Source organism: Balaenoptera physalus, assembly GCF_965194825.1.
Source record: "Balaenoptera physalus genome assembly, chromosome: 2".
NCBI classification, from domain to species: domain Eukaryota; kingdom Metazoa; phylum Chordata; class Mammalia; order Artiodactyla; family Balaenopteridae; genus Balaenoptera; species Balaenoptera physalus.
Window position 1 is genome coordinate 67,150,159 of NC_138883.1, and position 15,090 is coordinate 67,165,248.

Genomic DNA, 15,090 nt, shown 5'->3' on the forward strand with positions numbered 1-15,090 from the left:
ACACCTTAATTTGAATGCTTAGCTCATTGAATTTCTTTTAATTCTTTCAATATAAGCTAAGGCCATAATTTTCCCTGTAAGGGTCCAGTTGCTGAATCCTACAAGTATTGAAATGTATTATTTTTTCAGTTTTATGTGTTTTATAATTTCATTATAATTTCTTTGAAGTTGTTTAGAAGTATGTTTTTAAGTTTCTGAATGTATGGAACAGTTTTTAGCTTGCAGTTTTGTTACTGATTGTTAACGTAATTGCATTGTACTTAGTGAATGTGATCTGTATGTTACTTGTCCTTTTAAATTTATTGAGACTTGCTCTGTGACAAATGTTGTTCTTTTAGTCACATTGTTCTGTCTATTTTCACTAATCTTTTCTCTGTTTAACCTATCAATAATTGAGAGTGATGTGTTAAACTCCTCCACTGTGATATTGGGTTATCAGTTTTTCTCCAAAGTTTTATTTTTCCTTTTTCATATTTTGAGAAAGTAATTATATCTTCCCGATGAGTTGAATCTTTTATCATTATACAATAACTCTCTTTGTCCTTAGTAATTATTTTTGATTAAAGTCTAATGTTTACAGTATTATATGTGTGGTATGTCTTTTTCCATGTCACTGTGTTTTTAGGTATATCATAAACTGCATATAATTGGAGTTCTGAAAAATTGAATCTCACAATTTCTGCTTTAAACTGGCAATTTGTGAATTTCTTTATCCGATTTGCTGTATATTTTGTTGGATTCATGTCTTTCAGGAGTTCTGGAAAAGTGGCTGTTATCCCTTCAAATATTGCCTGTTTTCCGTTCTTGTTAAACTTTCCTTCTGGAGCTGTGATTAAACAAATTTTCAGTCTTTTTGTATTGTCTTCCATGTCTCTTAATCTTTTTCTAATATATATATTTTTCCTTTTCTTTCTGCTGTTTTCTGGGTGATTTATTTTGCTGTCTCTTCCAGTTCACTAATTTTCTCTTCAGCTGGGTTTAATTCAATAGGCCTTTGCCTCTGCCAGGACCTGGGACCATTTAAACTACCTTCAGGAGATCCCATTTATCAACACTACCTTGCCAGGGGCACAAGCTCAATTGAAGTTCTTTTGTTGGTATTGGTATTGGTGTTCCCACTCTGATTTCAGCTCATGTTTTGTTTCATGCATTTTATGTTTGTTTGTTTGGGGGGGTGGGGGTTAGCCTTGGAAAAGTCCCTTTCTTCAAGTCTAGCAATGCTAATTATCTTTTATCCAGGATCTAAGTGTATTTATAGAGGAAGGCCCTTCAGAGACTCTAATCTACCCTACTTATAGAAGCAGAAACCCCTAGGAATGCTTTCCTAAGTTCTTATTTTGTTGTATACATCTTATTTTCTTTAAACACACACATGCAAACAACCCTCTGAACTAAATTCTGTTGTATTTAAACTAACTGAATGTTGCAGGATTTTTAAGAATATAACTTGTAATTTCTTAATGTTTTGTCAATATGATTTAAATAGTTTTCATATGTCAGCTGTAATTCTTCCAGTCTTGTTTTAGAGAAATAGAAATTACAGTGGATTTATTCTTAACTTTCATAACTAAAAAACTTCTACCCAGGTTTTATAAATGTTGTTTACTAACCTGAAAGATAAAAAATGGAACCAACTTTTTCTTTTTTAATAAAATGACAAGTTAAAGATAACTCTCTTTTCATCTAGAAACGAGTAAAAGCAAGCAGTATTTTTCTAGAAAATACAAATGAATAAACATTGCTAGAATTTCTTAAGAGTACCTGGAAATCTCATTCTGTGACAGCATAGTGGATTTATTCCAGTGGCACAACAAAAGTAATTCCACTGAATTTCTCTATTGCTACAGGAGATGAAAACTACTCCAATTGATAACGTGGTACCTTGGCAAAAAGTAGTAATCCTTTAATAAATATTTGTTAGATGAATGAATATCAGTAAAATGATGTCTTAATACCAGTAGTGAGAATGAATAGAAGATTTTAAAAAGTACATGAACGTGAAAGAAGAGAGTGAACACAGGAAGTGTTAAGAGATTTTATGACTGGAACTTTTAGGGAAACATTGGCTTAGCTTGTGCTTTATTAAAAGAGAATTTGTTTTATGGTTTTGTGTATTTTGATGATTCATTTTTATTTGGTGATCACATTCCAGACCAAGTTTCTAACAGACACTTGGATTTTTCTCTAGGTATTTGTGTCTTCAATTTGTTTGTTTCTTTGGCCTGTTCCTTTTCTATGTAATAGACTTTATTTTTCACAAATGCAATGTTGTAAATTTTGGAGTTTAGTAAGAGCTGCAGCTTCTAGACAAGATACAGCCTTAGAAATCTTAGCTGAATATATAGTTTTATGAAGTGTGTAGAAAAGATAGCAAAATAGTTTTCATGTGTGATGCTTATAATTCCTCTTTTAACTTAAAGTCACACATTATAAAATATAATAAAAGCAGCGCTAATGTTCACTAATTATATATAGCTACTTTATATGTCAACATGTTGAATATTTATACGTTGTATAACTTACATACTTAAGATGTATTTTTTCTTTTACTTTAAGGCTTTCTTCAATACTAAAAACATATGGAAGTCCTTTGAAAACACCATCAGTAGTTTATAGACAAAGGCTTTATGAATTGTTGATCTTATTACCTCCTGAAACCTATGAAGGTATGTGCCTTACAACAAAATGTTTTACTGTTTGTGGCTAATACAGTGCCTGGAAAGTAATACCTGAACAAATGAATTATATGGCAGTTATTTAGTGCTTTGTTTCTAGGAGGTTTAGGGAGTTCGGTCTTAACCCATGCGTTCACAATTTTATAGTAAATAAAATACATTAAAAAAAAAACTACTTCTTCATTTCTTGCTGTGTTCTCTCTTCTGAGAAAAAGTCTCTAGTTTCACTGTGTGGAAGAGAATGAGTCACAAAGATTGGTCTTGATTCTACTCCAGGGTTTTCTACAGAATATATAATGGAAATCTATTAGAAATTTGGCCACTCCTAGTTTCCTTCTAGAGTGGTTATCTGTTGTATACATTTCCTTCCACTATTCCATTCTTAACTCTGCCCAGATAGAAGTTTAATTTTGAACAGTATACCAAGGTATAATTGATTTTATAAAGTTTATAATGTAGGTTTTGCTTTTATTAGGCCCAGGATGGCTTTGGAATACTAGAATACTGCATTTGGTAAAATAAACTTGCCCCTATTTTACAATTAGTTCTAAAACTTTTCTTGTAAATTTAAAATACAGTTTTAAGAAAATATATTGCTACTACTACTGAATAACTTAAGATGCTTGTTTTAAGAGGTGAAAGCTGAAAGTTGTCTCTAATGGGAGCATCTATTTTTTTTTAATTTTTATAATTTTCAACCAATCATTAAGTCAATTGTTTCTTCAAATCTATTTCTTGAAAAAATACTGCTTTTATTGTTTTATATCTTTATTCTGCAAATAAATGCAATATAATATATACCACAGTAGTTCAAAATATTGATACTAACTTATAACTTCTGTCTTGGCCTTTATCATTATGTGAGTGATATTGTTCCTACCACCTCTCTTCCTGGTTCACAAATGTACCTAGCAAAATGTTTGATATAAAATAAGAATTTTGTATTTACTTCTCTGGAAAAAAACTGGATGCATTGCCCTTTCTCAGAAACTGTATCAAGAGTCATTTCTGTATGCCAGGTGCTGTACTAGAAATTGTAATATATTACCCCATTTATCTTAGGATAATACAGTGAGTTAGTTACATTTTCCTCATTTGACAGATAAAGGCACAAAGAGGCTACAAAATCCAACTCAAGTTTATGTATCCAGTAAATAGTGGAATCAAGATAACATAGGTCTGTTTCATGCTGTGCTGCCAATCCATTTATAAGTAACCTAGTAGAGACTTAATAAATAGACGAAGCTTAGTGATAGGTCTGTCTCAAACTACAGATGAAAAAATTGATTTTTTGAAGTCTTCATTAACCATATAGGAATATTAGGATATCAACTTAAAATCCACAGTGTAACTTCTGATAAATGATAATATAAGTCCGCCCTTGAAGGACTTAAAGAGAACAACAAAGTCTTGTACTATTTTCTCAGAATTGGAGTTTGGGAATGTAATCAGAAGTCTTTAAGGAATAATGAATATACTAGTGTATAGATTTTAAATCAGTTCCAGAGTGTTCACTGGGAGATGAAGTCAGGAATTACTATGAACTAACTTGTTGAAAAAAGAAAATCTACATTTACCCTCTTTGTCTTTTTCAAGTGTATCTATTTTTCTAACATGAATTAAAGAAGAAACTAGTTTATAGAAAAATGAAAATATGGATATATTAATATTTTTATCTTTCAACCAAAAATACTAATTTGCCATTTTGTCTCTCTTTTTTCCATATGTACAACTATGGAAATAGAATTAAGCAATTTTTTTCCTTAAGGACTTCTGATTTTTTTTTTTACTGCTATTCTATTTAATAGATTCATATAATGGGTATGGGTGTATAACAATCAGAACTTTAAAATATCAACTGATATTTTAAATAACTTAGCTCAGGACTTCCCTGGTGGTGCAGTGGTTAAGAGTCCGCCTGCCAATGCAGGGGACATGGGTTCGAGCCCTGGTCCGGGAAGATCCCACATGCCTCGGAGCAACTAAGCCCATGCGCCACAACTACTGAGCCAGTGTGCCACAACTGCTGAAGACTGCATGCCTAGAGCCCGTGCTCCACAACAAGAGAAGCCACGGCAATAAGAAGCCTGCGCACCGCAATGAAAGAGTAGCCCCTGCTCGCCGCCGCAACTTTTGGGGAGTTCCCTGGTGGCTTGGTGGTTAGGATTCTGGGCTTTCACTGCAGTGGCCCAGGTTTGATTTCTGCTCAGGGAACTGAGATCCTGCCAGACACCTGGCACGGCCAGAAGAAAAAAAAAGAAGAAGTTATATAACTTTTCATCATGGTTGTCCAACAAAAGCAGACTTTTGTCATAATAGTTGCTTAATTTTCTGAAGCTTATGGAGTAAAAATTGGGTTCTTAATTTTTATTTCCTGTCTTAGTTTTGTTACGGATCTCCTTTCAAGTATTTTAATTTTCTCTACACTGAACATTGCTCCTCGTTAGCATCAGAAAGTGCTGTATTTCTACAACAAAAGCGTATTTGCATTTTAAAATTGAATCATCTTTGAGTACTTTGTTCAGGGACAGTTAGGCCAGCAGTCACTTTAAATGAGAAATGGAGATTTACCACTGTTGTCACGTTTAGCTGTAGTACCAAACATACCTTGCGTATTGTACTACCAACAAAATTATTTTTCTGAGTATCATATACTGGTGATTAAACTAACAGACATTCCTTTAAGCAACTCTCTTTTGCTTCATTAAGTTTTTATTATCCCTGTCTGCTGTCCCCAATTCCTGTGTAACCTCTCCTTTCTCTAACCTCAGCAGTTCTCTTTTCATCCTCTATGAAACTTAGTACTTCCTACCTTCATTTTATAGTTAACATGTGTGTGTCCAGTATCTTATATCTTCTTTTTTTTATATATATGAATTTATTTATTTATTTATTTTTATTTTTGGCTGCACTGGGTCTTTGTTGCTGCGCGTGGGCTTTCTCTAGTTGCGGCGAGCAGGGGCTACTCTTCGTTGCGGTGCGCAGGCTTCTCATTGTGGTGGCTTCTCTTGTTGCAGAGCACAGGCTCTAGGTGCACAGGCTTCAGTAGTTGTGGCACGTGGGCTCTAGAGCACAGGCTCAGTAGTTGTGGCGCATGGGCTTAGTTGCTCTGTGGCATGTGGGATCTTCCCGGGCCAGGGATCGAACCCATGTCCCTGCATTGGCAGGTGGATTCTTAACCACTGCGCCACCAGGGAAGCCCTTCTATCTTCTTCAAGGGAGGATTATATATAATAACATCTTTGTATATTATATTAAACACAGCATCTTAAACACAGTTTGAATGAATGAATGATGGAGCATGATAGTTAAAAGCTCAAGTTCTGAAGCCTGGACTGCCTGTGTTTCAGTCAAACTCTGCCATGTAACTGCTGTGTGACCTTGGGCAATTAACAAACTCTCTGTTCCTGTTTCCTTACCTAATAAAATAACAGTACTAACTGGACCTCCTGAGGTGGTTATGAAAACTATATGTAAAGCTTTTGGGACATTTACTGACACATATTACATCCTCAATAAATATTTGTTGTTACTACTCTTACCACTACTAATAATACAGAAAATAATGGGAGGTGAGCCCTTCCTAACTCATCCTATCACTTCTAATAAGTAGACTCAGTCAAGTCTTCATTTCGTTCTGATGGTGTTGCTTAAAACCAAAAGTGAATGTTTCTCCAAGATGATTTTTACTCGTTCCTAAAGTACTTAAGTTACAAGCTAGCAAAAGTCATTTATGCTCTAGGTGGATAAAATTTTCCATTGCTAATCCATCAGAAAGTAGGATAAATATCTTTGAAATGGTAACTTAGGTCAATGTGATAAATGGACGAGTTTTTCCAAATGTATATATAAAAGAGCCAGCCATACGTTGTCTCATGTCTTACGGAAAATCTCAATGCCGCCTATGAACTAGGTTGGCGCCCAAAATACAAACAAACCAAAAAAAAAGATGAATCCTCCCTAGATCCAGGTTCCAATTTACAAAAAAATACAGACATAAAAGGAACAAATTAAATTACCTTGGGGGCTATAATCTGTAAAAACTTCTGTAGAACAAATCATCTCATTTCTTCAAATTACAGGGAATAAAAGTAGAGGGAAGAACTTTAGATTGAAAGAGACTTAAGATATATCAGGTAGCTACAACATGTAGACTTCACTTAGGTCTGGATTCAAACATAAAAAGCAAACAAAAACAGGCATTAATGAAGCAATTGACAATTTGAGCACTGAACGTGTATTTGATGTTTAGTGATTTTTATTTATTTATTTAATTAATTCATCGTATTGATTTGGCTGCACCGGGTCTTCACTGCGGCATGTGGGATCTTCGTCGCAGCCTGTGGGCTCTTAGTTGTGGGATGTGGGATCTAGTTTCCTGACCAGGGATCGAACCCAGGCCCCCTGCATTGGGAGTGCGGAGTCTTAAGCACTGGACCCCTAGGGAAGTCCCTGTTTAGTGATTTTTAAAACACGAAATTGTGATAATGAGATTGTTTAAAATGTCCTTAACTGTAGTGATACACGATGAAATATTTATAGATGAAATGATATGCTTTCCAGGGATTGCTTCAAAATAATATGGGGAATGGTGAGATAGTAGATTGGGAGTATAGGTGAATGAGGTTAATCCAGCTGATTAGGATGTGTGACAGTCATACGCTGGGGTGGTGGGGTGTTAGGGTGTCATACTATTATGCCTTCTTTGTCTGCCTTTGTATCTGTTCCTCTTTTTTCATTGTTTTTATGCTTTATGTCATTTAAATACAATGGTTGTAGTATTTATTCAGTATCACAAAGTGTACATCCACACATACTTTGAGATGTCTGTTCTTATCCTTGTGACCAGCAACACGTAGTTGAGCCATTCATCGGCAGGACCTTCTCAAGGAGGAGATATATTAGCTTCGGCTGTGATAGATTAAAGTTAGCTGATATGTAGATTAAAGTTCAACCTGGGCTTTTTTAACCCCATTCTTGGACCAGTTAACTGCTATTACTAAATTGCTAATTGCCCTTTTTCTCTGATTCAACAGGATACCTTTGTGCTGTCCTCAGAGAGCTGGCTGCTGACTTGACTGCCCCTGATATACAGGTGGCAGCATCCACATTTTTACTTCCACGCCTCTGTCATCAGGATGATCTTCTAATATTAAGTCCTTTGCTACAAGATACTGACCATAGATTTATTGAAGAACAGGTATGGTCATTTTTCAATAACTCTTTGGGTTGATTCAATCTGTAAACAGTGGTTTTATTTTTATTTTGGGGCAAGCCTTGTGGCATGTGGGATCCTAGTTCCCCGACCAGGGATCAGACCCGTGCCCCCTGCAGTGGGAGTATAGAGTCCTAACCACTGGATCTCCAGGGAAGTCCTGAACAGTGGTTTTAAAACCTTATATGTAATTTTTTTTCTTTTAGCTCCTGCTTGGTAATGGTATTGCTTGTGGAAGTCTCGAGTATGACCCTTATTCTATTTACGAGAAAGATGTAGAGGGAGATTCGGTGCCTAAGCCCTTACCTCCAACACTATCAGTTATTAGCTCTGCAGTCAAGCTCTTTGGAGTTGTATGTGCTCATGTGGGAGAAGCTCAAAGGTAAACCATCTTCAGTAGTTCACTTATCCTGAAAAAACATTTCAGGATTGGTAATTGGTTCAATGAATGCATAATAAAGAACCGGTGGGTAAGAATGATGTTGTCAGAAGTTCTCATTAATATCAAAGATTTCTTATAGATGACAGGTGAAGGTAAGATTAAAGGCTCTTGTTCATTCACCTGGCTAATATTTAATAAGAAGTAATTAAGTCAATGATGAGATTAAACTGAAAACTGCTAGGCACTATTGTGGATGCAATGCTTTTCCCACATTAGCTTCTCATCTAGCTGAAAATACAAATGAAAAACTCAGTGACACAAGAACAGTGATTTATGAGCTATTGTTACAAAGTAAAACACTGGTTTTCTGCCTACACAAGGTCTCACAGGCTTTCTTACCTTGGAGGCTTTATCAAGCCATCATAGATCCAGGGATTAGTCTTCATTTAGTAGATTTAAAAAATTAGATTAAAACAGATTAGTCTTCAATTTGGTGGATTCACTTCACTCAAAATGAACTTTGGTTCTTAAAAATCAAAGGCTTCTTGGACTTCCCTGGTGGCTCAGTGGTTAAGAATCTGCCTGCCAATGCAGGGGACACGGGTTCAATCCCTGGTCCGGGAAGATCCCACATGCCACGGAGCAACTAAGCCCGTGCACCACAACTACTGAGCCTGTGTGCTGCAACTACTGAAGCCCGCACTCCGAGAGCCCGTGCTCTGCAGCAAGAGAAGCCACCGCAATGAGAAGCCCACTCACCACAATGAAGAGTAGCCCCTGCTCGCCACAACTAGAGAAAGCCCACGTGCAGCAACGAGGACCCAACACAGCCAAAAATAAATAAAATTTAAAAAAAAAAAATCAAAGGCTTCTAATGATTTCTCATTGAGAATGAGTTTCTTAATAACAGGATAATAACTTTCTTGGGGATCAGAAAACACTTCTGATAGCTAGTATCCAGGAAATTCTGTTTCTATCTGAGACACTATGTGGGAAGTGAATCTCTCCCATGGGCTGTGCTGGTTAACAGTTTGTAAATTATTAACTATCCTCATTCATTCCCATTCATTCTCTGTTCTCTTTCATGCTAGACAAGCAACACGCAGTTGACTAGATCATAGCTTTTAAATCATTTTATCTGTTGTCTTCCAGAGAATACCAATTAGGTAAGGAATTTACCTTGGTCTCTTTGATGAAGACTCACAAAAAATATTTGAGTCTTGTCAGCAACACATTTCTGAAACAGGCTTTTGGATAGTTTACTTTCAGTGGATAGAAAAATGAGTAACATTTATGTTGATTTTTAATAGCTTCATGTCTTTATTTAAAATGATAGTATTGATAGTATTTACTCAGTATTATATGTTACATGTATATTTTGAGATTAATTTCAAAAGTGATTTGAAATTTGTAGCCTATAGTTCACTGTGTATACTGTAACTATAAAGTTTTGGTTGTATTTTAAGATAATATATGACTAAATTATAAATGAATGCTATAGCACTAAAAGATGAGAGGAGAATCACAGTGGACTGGAATTTTCAAAGAAGAATTGATGGAGAGGATGAGATTTGTACTAGTCTGTAACTGTACTATTATCTAGTACATACAGTTAGTTTAAAGTAATTAATTTGGATTAATACAGCAGTAACTACAGTAGATGGAACAGGGGTAGCCTTGTGGGCAAAAGATTTAAATTAAGCATGTTTTTAAATGACTCCACTAAACTCTTTTTGATAGGTCTCAGCTAAGAAGTGAAAAAGAAAAGTATACTTCTTAGAAGCTTTCCTTTTAAAAAATTGATGGTATTACTCTCCTAAAGAAGGTGGGGTGTTTTTTTGGTTTTCTTTTTTTTTATTTCTCCCAGATTTATTGCCTAATTACAATCTCAAAGAAATAGTTTCTTATTTCTGTTGTTTAAAGTTTAATAAACTTTAAAACGTGCCAAATTTCTTTTTATCCCACCTGGATGAAAATAATATATAGAATGAATATTCAAGGGAGGAGAGATTTTGTTTGTTTTAATAAAAAAGTTGAGACCTGGTAAAAGCAAAACATTCTGTTTGGATTCTAACTGAATAAAAATAGTAGGCAGTGGTTTGGAGAATTTTAAAGGAAGTTGTCTAGCAGGATCCCAGATTCAGCAACTCTCAGCAGTCTCCAATGGGTGCCCTTAGAGCACCACAGAGAAACATAGATAGGAAAGTTAAGTTTCTAATTTCCTGTTATCCTAGGTATGATACTTGTTTAAAATGGCAGACGTTTCTTCTTTGGGCCATAGATTTGCATTTCTAGAGAAGAAATATCTTAATCAAAGTACCTGTATTCAACAACAAGTGAATATTTTAAAGCATTTTGTTATCGTGGTTATCTTCGTGTTTAAACAGTTTAAAAGAAACTCTTGTAGTTAACATGACGTTGTCCTAAGATTAGAAATAGGTTTTTCATATTTTATTTATGTACTTAGAAATTAAATTGTCTTTAAATCAGTTGATTATCTTTATTTTTTATTAAATTTATTTATTTATTTGTTTGTTTTTGGCTGCACTGGGTCTTCGTTCTGCACGTGGGCTTTCTCTAGTTGCGAAGAGCAGGGCCTACCTTTCATTGTGGTGCGCGGGCTTCTCATTGTGGTGGCTCCTCTTGTTGCGGAGCACAGGCTCTAGGCATGCCGGCTTCAGTAGTTGTGGCACACAGGCTCAGTAGTTGTGGCTCGCGGGCTTAGTTGCTCCACGGCATGTGGGATCTTCCTGGACCAGGGTTCAGACCCGTGTCCCCTGCATTGGCAGGCGGATTCTTAACCACTGTGCCACCAGGGAAGTCCCTAATTATCTTTATTTTGACTATAGGATTCTAAAAATAAGAGAACTTTGCATCGATAATTTTAAAGCACTAAAATGTTTAAAGCTCTGGAATATCAAGATATTTTACACAGAGAAGAAGTTATTACTGATCTTGTGCATGTGTTGTTTATGGTTACTTTTCAATATATTTTGCACCTAATTGCAACGAATGAATTACTTAATTCACCTGAAGATTGTTTCACCCTTGACTGTACATTGCAATCATTGGGACAACTTTATAAAACATAGATTCTGACTTAATAGTAATGGTATGCATACTACATTGGGCACTGAATTTTTTAAAAACTCCTTAGGTGATTCTGGTGTACAGCCAGGTTTGAGAACCACTGCTAAAAATGCTATAAAATAATGTAGATTGTGAGTTGATGGAGAGAGAGGAAAAGGATAGTTATAGTTCTCAGTAGTGAAAATTTTCACCATTATACACCCTCTCTGAAAGTATAAGTAAGGTAAATCAGCATTTTCAAATTTTATGTCTTTACTGTTTACTCAGTTACCTATGTGTTTTTATTTCATCCAGACTCAAAACTTTTAATATCTAATTTCATTCTGAATTAATAATTATATGTTATAATTGATACCACTTAGGAATACCAATTCAGTATTACTGAAACCTGGTCATCTCCATCTTCCTGAAGATTCAGAATGTTTTGTTGTGATCTCTGTCAGAATTTGGGGGTAAAGGATGGAGAAAAATATTTTGGGCTCCGGTAGTCTCATTTACAGTCTTTGGCCCATGAATGTGGGCAAGAAAATAGTACAGGTCAGGTTTTATTATAATGTAACAAAATTCTCAAGCTCTAACCTTAAGTATTTTTACTACTTTCAGCATGACACGGTTCCATTATAGCAGGTGACTAGGATGTGATCTAATAATGATGTTTTAGGTTTTAAATTCATAAGGCTGACCATATGGCTATCCTTAATTTTTCTTCCTGCAGGGCAATTTGGGCATAAATATATTCTTGAAACATAGTGACTTAAATATGATCTTGGAAAACAGGTAGAAAAAACTTTTATATGATACATTAATCATGTTATTTATAATAAAAATTAGAAATGGCCTAAATGTCCCAAACTAGGGAACTGGGTAAATAAGGTATTGTATTGCCAGACTATATAATACTAATAGCTATTTAAAATTATTTCAGTACATGTGGAATCTAAAAATACAACGAACTAGTGAATATAACAAAAAAGCAGACTCACAGATACAGAGAACAAACTAGCGGTTACCTGTGGGGAGGGGGAATGGGGAGGGGCAGTATAGGGGTAGGGAATTAAAGGTACCAACTATTACGTAAAAAATAAGCTACAAGGATATATTGTACAACTCAGGGAATATAGCCAATATTTTAAAATAACTATAAATGAAGTATAACCTTTAAAAATTGTGAATCACTGTATTGTACACCTGTAACTTATATAATATTGTACATCAACTATACTTCAATTAAAATAAAAAAGAAATATCACAGGAGGCCAAGATAAAAAAGAGAAAAAAAATTATTTCAGTGCAGTAATTAGTAAGATGGGATTAATGTTTAGGGAAATGAAAAAGAGTTACTAACAAAGTGTATACACTGTGATCCCAGTTTTCTAAAAATGATATCCATATACCTGGGGTGGGGACGGGACCGGGGAGAGACTAAAACAAAGATGCCAAATGTTAATAGTGGCTCTTTCCAGATGGTGGGATTATGGGTGAATTTTATTTTTCTTTCCTGTGCTTTTCTGAGTTTTTCAGGTTTATTATGATGAATTAACCTTGAATAAGGAAATAAATATTTAACTAAATAGACTAATAGTTACCGTGGTTTTTCCCCAAATTTTTAGTGATCCACCATGTTTATTATATTCTCTGAGTTGATTTTATGTATATTGCTTTCCTCAAGTCATACACATGTAACTTCACACCTTCCCTTTTTTCTGACTTAACTTCTTCCACAGCTGGGTTTTTTAAAGCACAATACCCATATCTATTCTGTTTTGATAACAGAATTGTCATTTGGAACAAAACTATATTTGGGTCTTGTGGCCTCACCAGAATGATAGAGATTTAGTTACAGGCTCAGAGATACTATTGCAAGTATGTTAGAGTTGAGTAAAAGTATACCCATGTGCCATCTTTAGCCAGTCTTGCCCTGTTTTTACTCACTGGGTGCAACTGTCCTTTATATTGTTCAACCAGCACATTTGACTGCTGACTACATGCCAAACCCAGATACTAGAGAGATGAACATAAACTATAAGGTCTATGCCTACCATAAAGATAGTTCACAACGGAAGAAGTATTCTTAAACATTATTTCAGTTTTCCTGATTTAAAGGGAGAGAAGGGGGGAAAGGAAGTTCAGAGCTCTGAAGCAATGTTTCTGAACATTGGAGAAATTGGTGGGAAAAAATGGGGTGATTTATTTCATGGTTTCATATCTTTAATCTCAACAAATGGATTTTAAAAAAGGACATGAAAAACAACTTATGGAAGCTACATTAAAACCCATGGACACATTCAACCCCACACCAAAAGTAATGTGCATATATTCATCATAGTTAGAATTGTGAAAATAAGAAATTTGCTCTCCACCAGTAGGAGAATGGTTGAATAAATTGTAGTACGTGTGTAGTAAAATTTGGCTTCCTGAAAATTATCAAAGAATAAAAATGATTTGAAAAGTGCTAAAGAGGTAATGTTAAGTAAGAAAAGCAAGTGTAAAAACTGTGTTGTATATAGTATGATCCCAAGTACATGTTTAAGATATGGTTGGGGTTCGAAAGGCTGTGCTGCTTCTCATTAACTGAAGGCAGTGCTACCTTTAAAACGAAGGAATGTATTTGAATCCAGTAAGTCCTGTTATTAAGAGCAAAAATGTTGACGCAAGTGACTTTGAAAATGTTTGTTTAGAAAATAGTTGCTGAAATAGCTGAATTTGCCCAGGTAAATCTATATTAAGTGATACATGTGTTGCTATTTTTTCACAAAATAATGCTTCTCCCCCACTGTCATAATGACACATAATCAAAATATTTTTGCATTGGTTGTGATGTATTTTCACTTCCTAAAATGCTTCAGTGTGTTTGACAACAGTTTATCTCATTTTAGTAGTTCCAACAAAATGCAACAAAACAAATTTGGAGTGGATACTCAGTACTGCCCTTTGACTTACTTTATCTTTAAATCTTGTTTCTGATTTTAGGCTTCTCATACTGGAACGGCTTTTGGACAGTATAAAGCATACAAAAGGAGCTCGTCAACAAGTAGTTCAGTTACATGTTGTTTCTTCAGTTTCTAGTTTCTTGAAGGTAATTCTGTGTTTTAAAAATTCACGTTTGCTTGATTTTTTTTTTTTTTTCCCTAATGTATGGCCAACTAAGTAGGTTGGGGAAGGTGTTTTTAAAGGGCTGGTTTTTCCCCCCCCCGATTTTTCTTAATGTTTCAGGATTTGTAATTCCCCTTTTACCTTTTTTTTTTTTTTTCTTTTTTTTTGGCCACACTGCATGGCATGTGGGATCTCAGTTCCCTGACCAGGGATCGAACCCACGCTCCCTGCATTGGAAGCACAGAGTCTTACCTACTGGACCGCCAGGGAAGTCCCTCCCCTTTTACTTTTTCTCCATATAAAACTTGTTAGTCAGAAATCAAACTTACAATCTTGGCTTAGAACCATGCTTTAACCTACCAACCCTAATATCCCAGACCTGGGATTGGCAGACTATGGCCTATGGACCAAATCTGGCTCATTGTTGCATTTATGGCTTATTGTTTCTAAGTAAAATATAATAGGCTTCATTGATCATTTATTTTATGGAAGTCCCTATTAATGTTCTTCTGAACACATATATACTCAGTGAAAATTGATCACCATATTGTTTGCCTGGAGGTTTAAAATTCTAAAGTACTTCATGAGAAAAATTATGTACATTTAGTGTGGATTTTGGTATTCTGATTTTTTTT

At 35.1% G+C, this 15,090-nt stretch overlaps 1 protein-coding gene across 8 annotated transcripts in view; it reads left to right on the forward strand.

Moving 5' to 3' along the window:
* HEATR5A (HEAT repeat containing 5A) overlaps positions 1–15,090 on the forward strand; it is a 127,616-nt gene that overhangs the window by 71,719 nt on the left and 40,807 nt on the right. For all 8 annotated transcript variants that reach the window (XM_082452022.1, XM_082452021.1, XM_082452024.1 and 5 more), the window contains 4 exons: positions 2,557–2,666; positions 7,712–7,875; positions 8,097–8,272; positions 14,333–14,438. In XM_082452022.1, the coding sequence (XP_082308148.1) occupies positions 2,557–2,666; positions 7,712–7,875; positions 8,097–8,272; positions 14,333–14,438 (556 nt within the window). The remainder of the gene's footprint in view (positions 1–2,556; positions 2,667–7,711; positions 7,876–8,096; positions 8,273–14,332; positions 14,439–15,090) is intronic.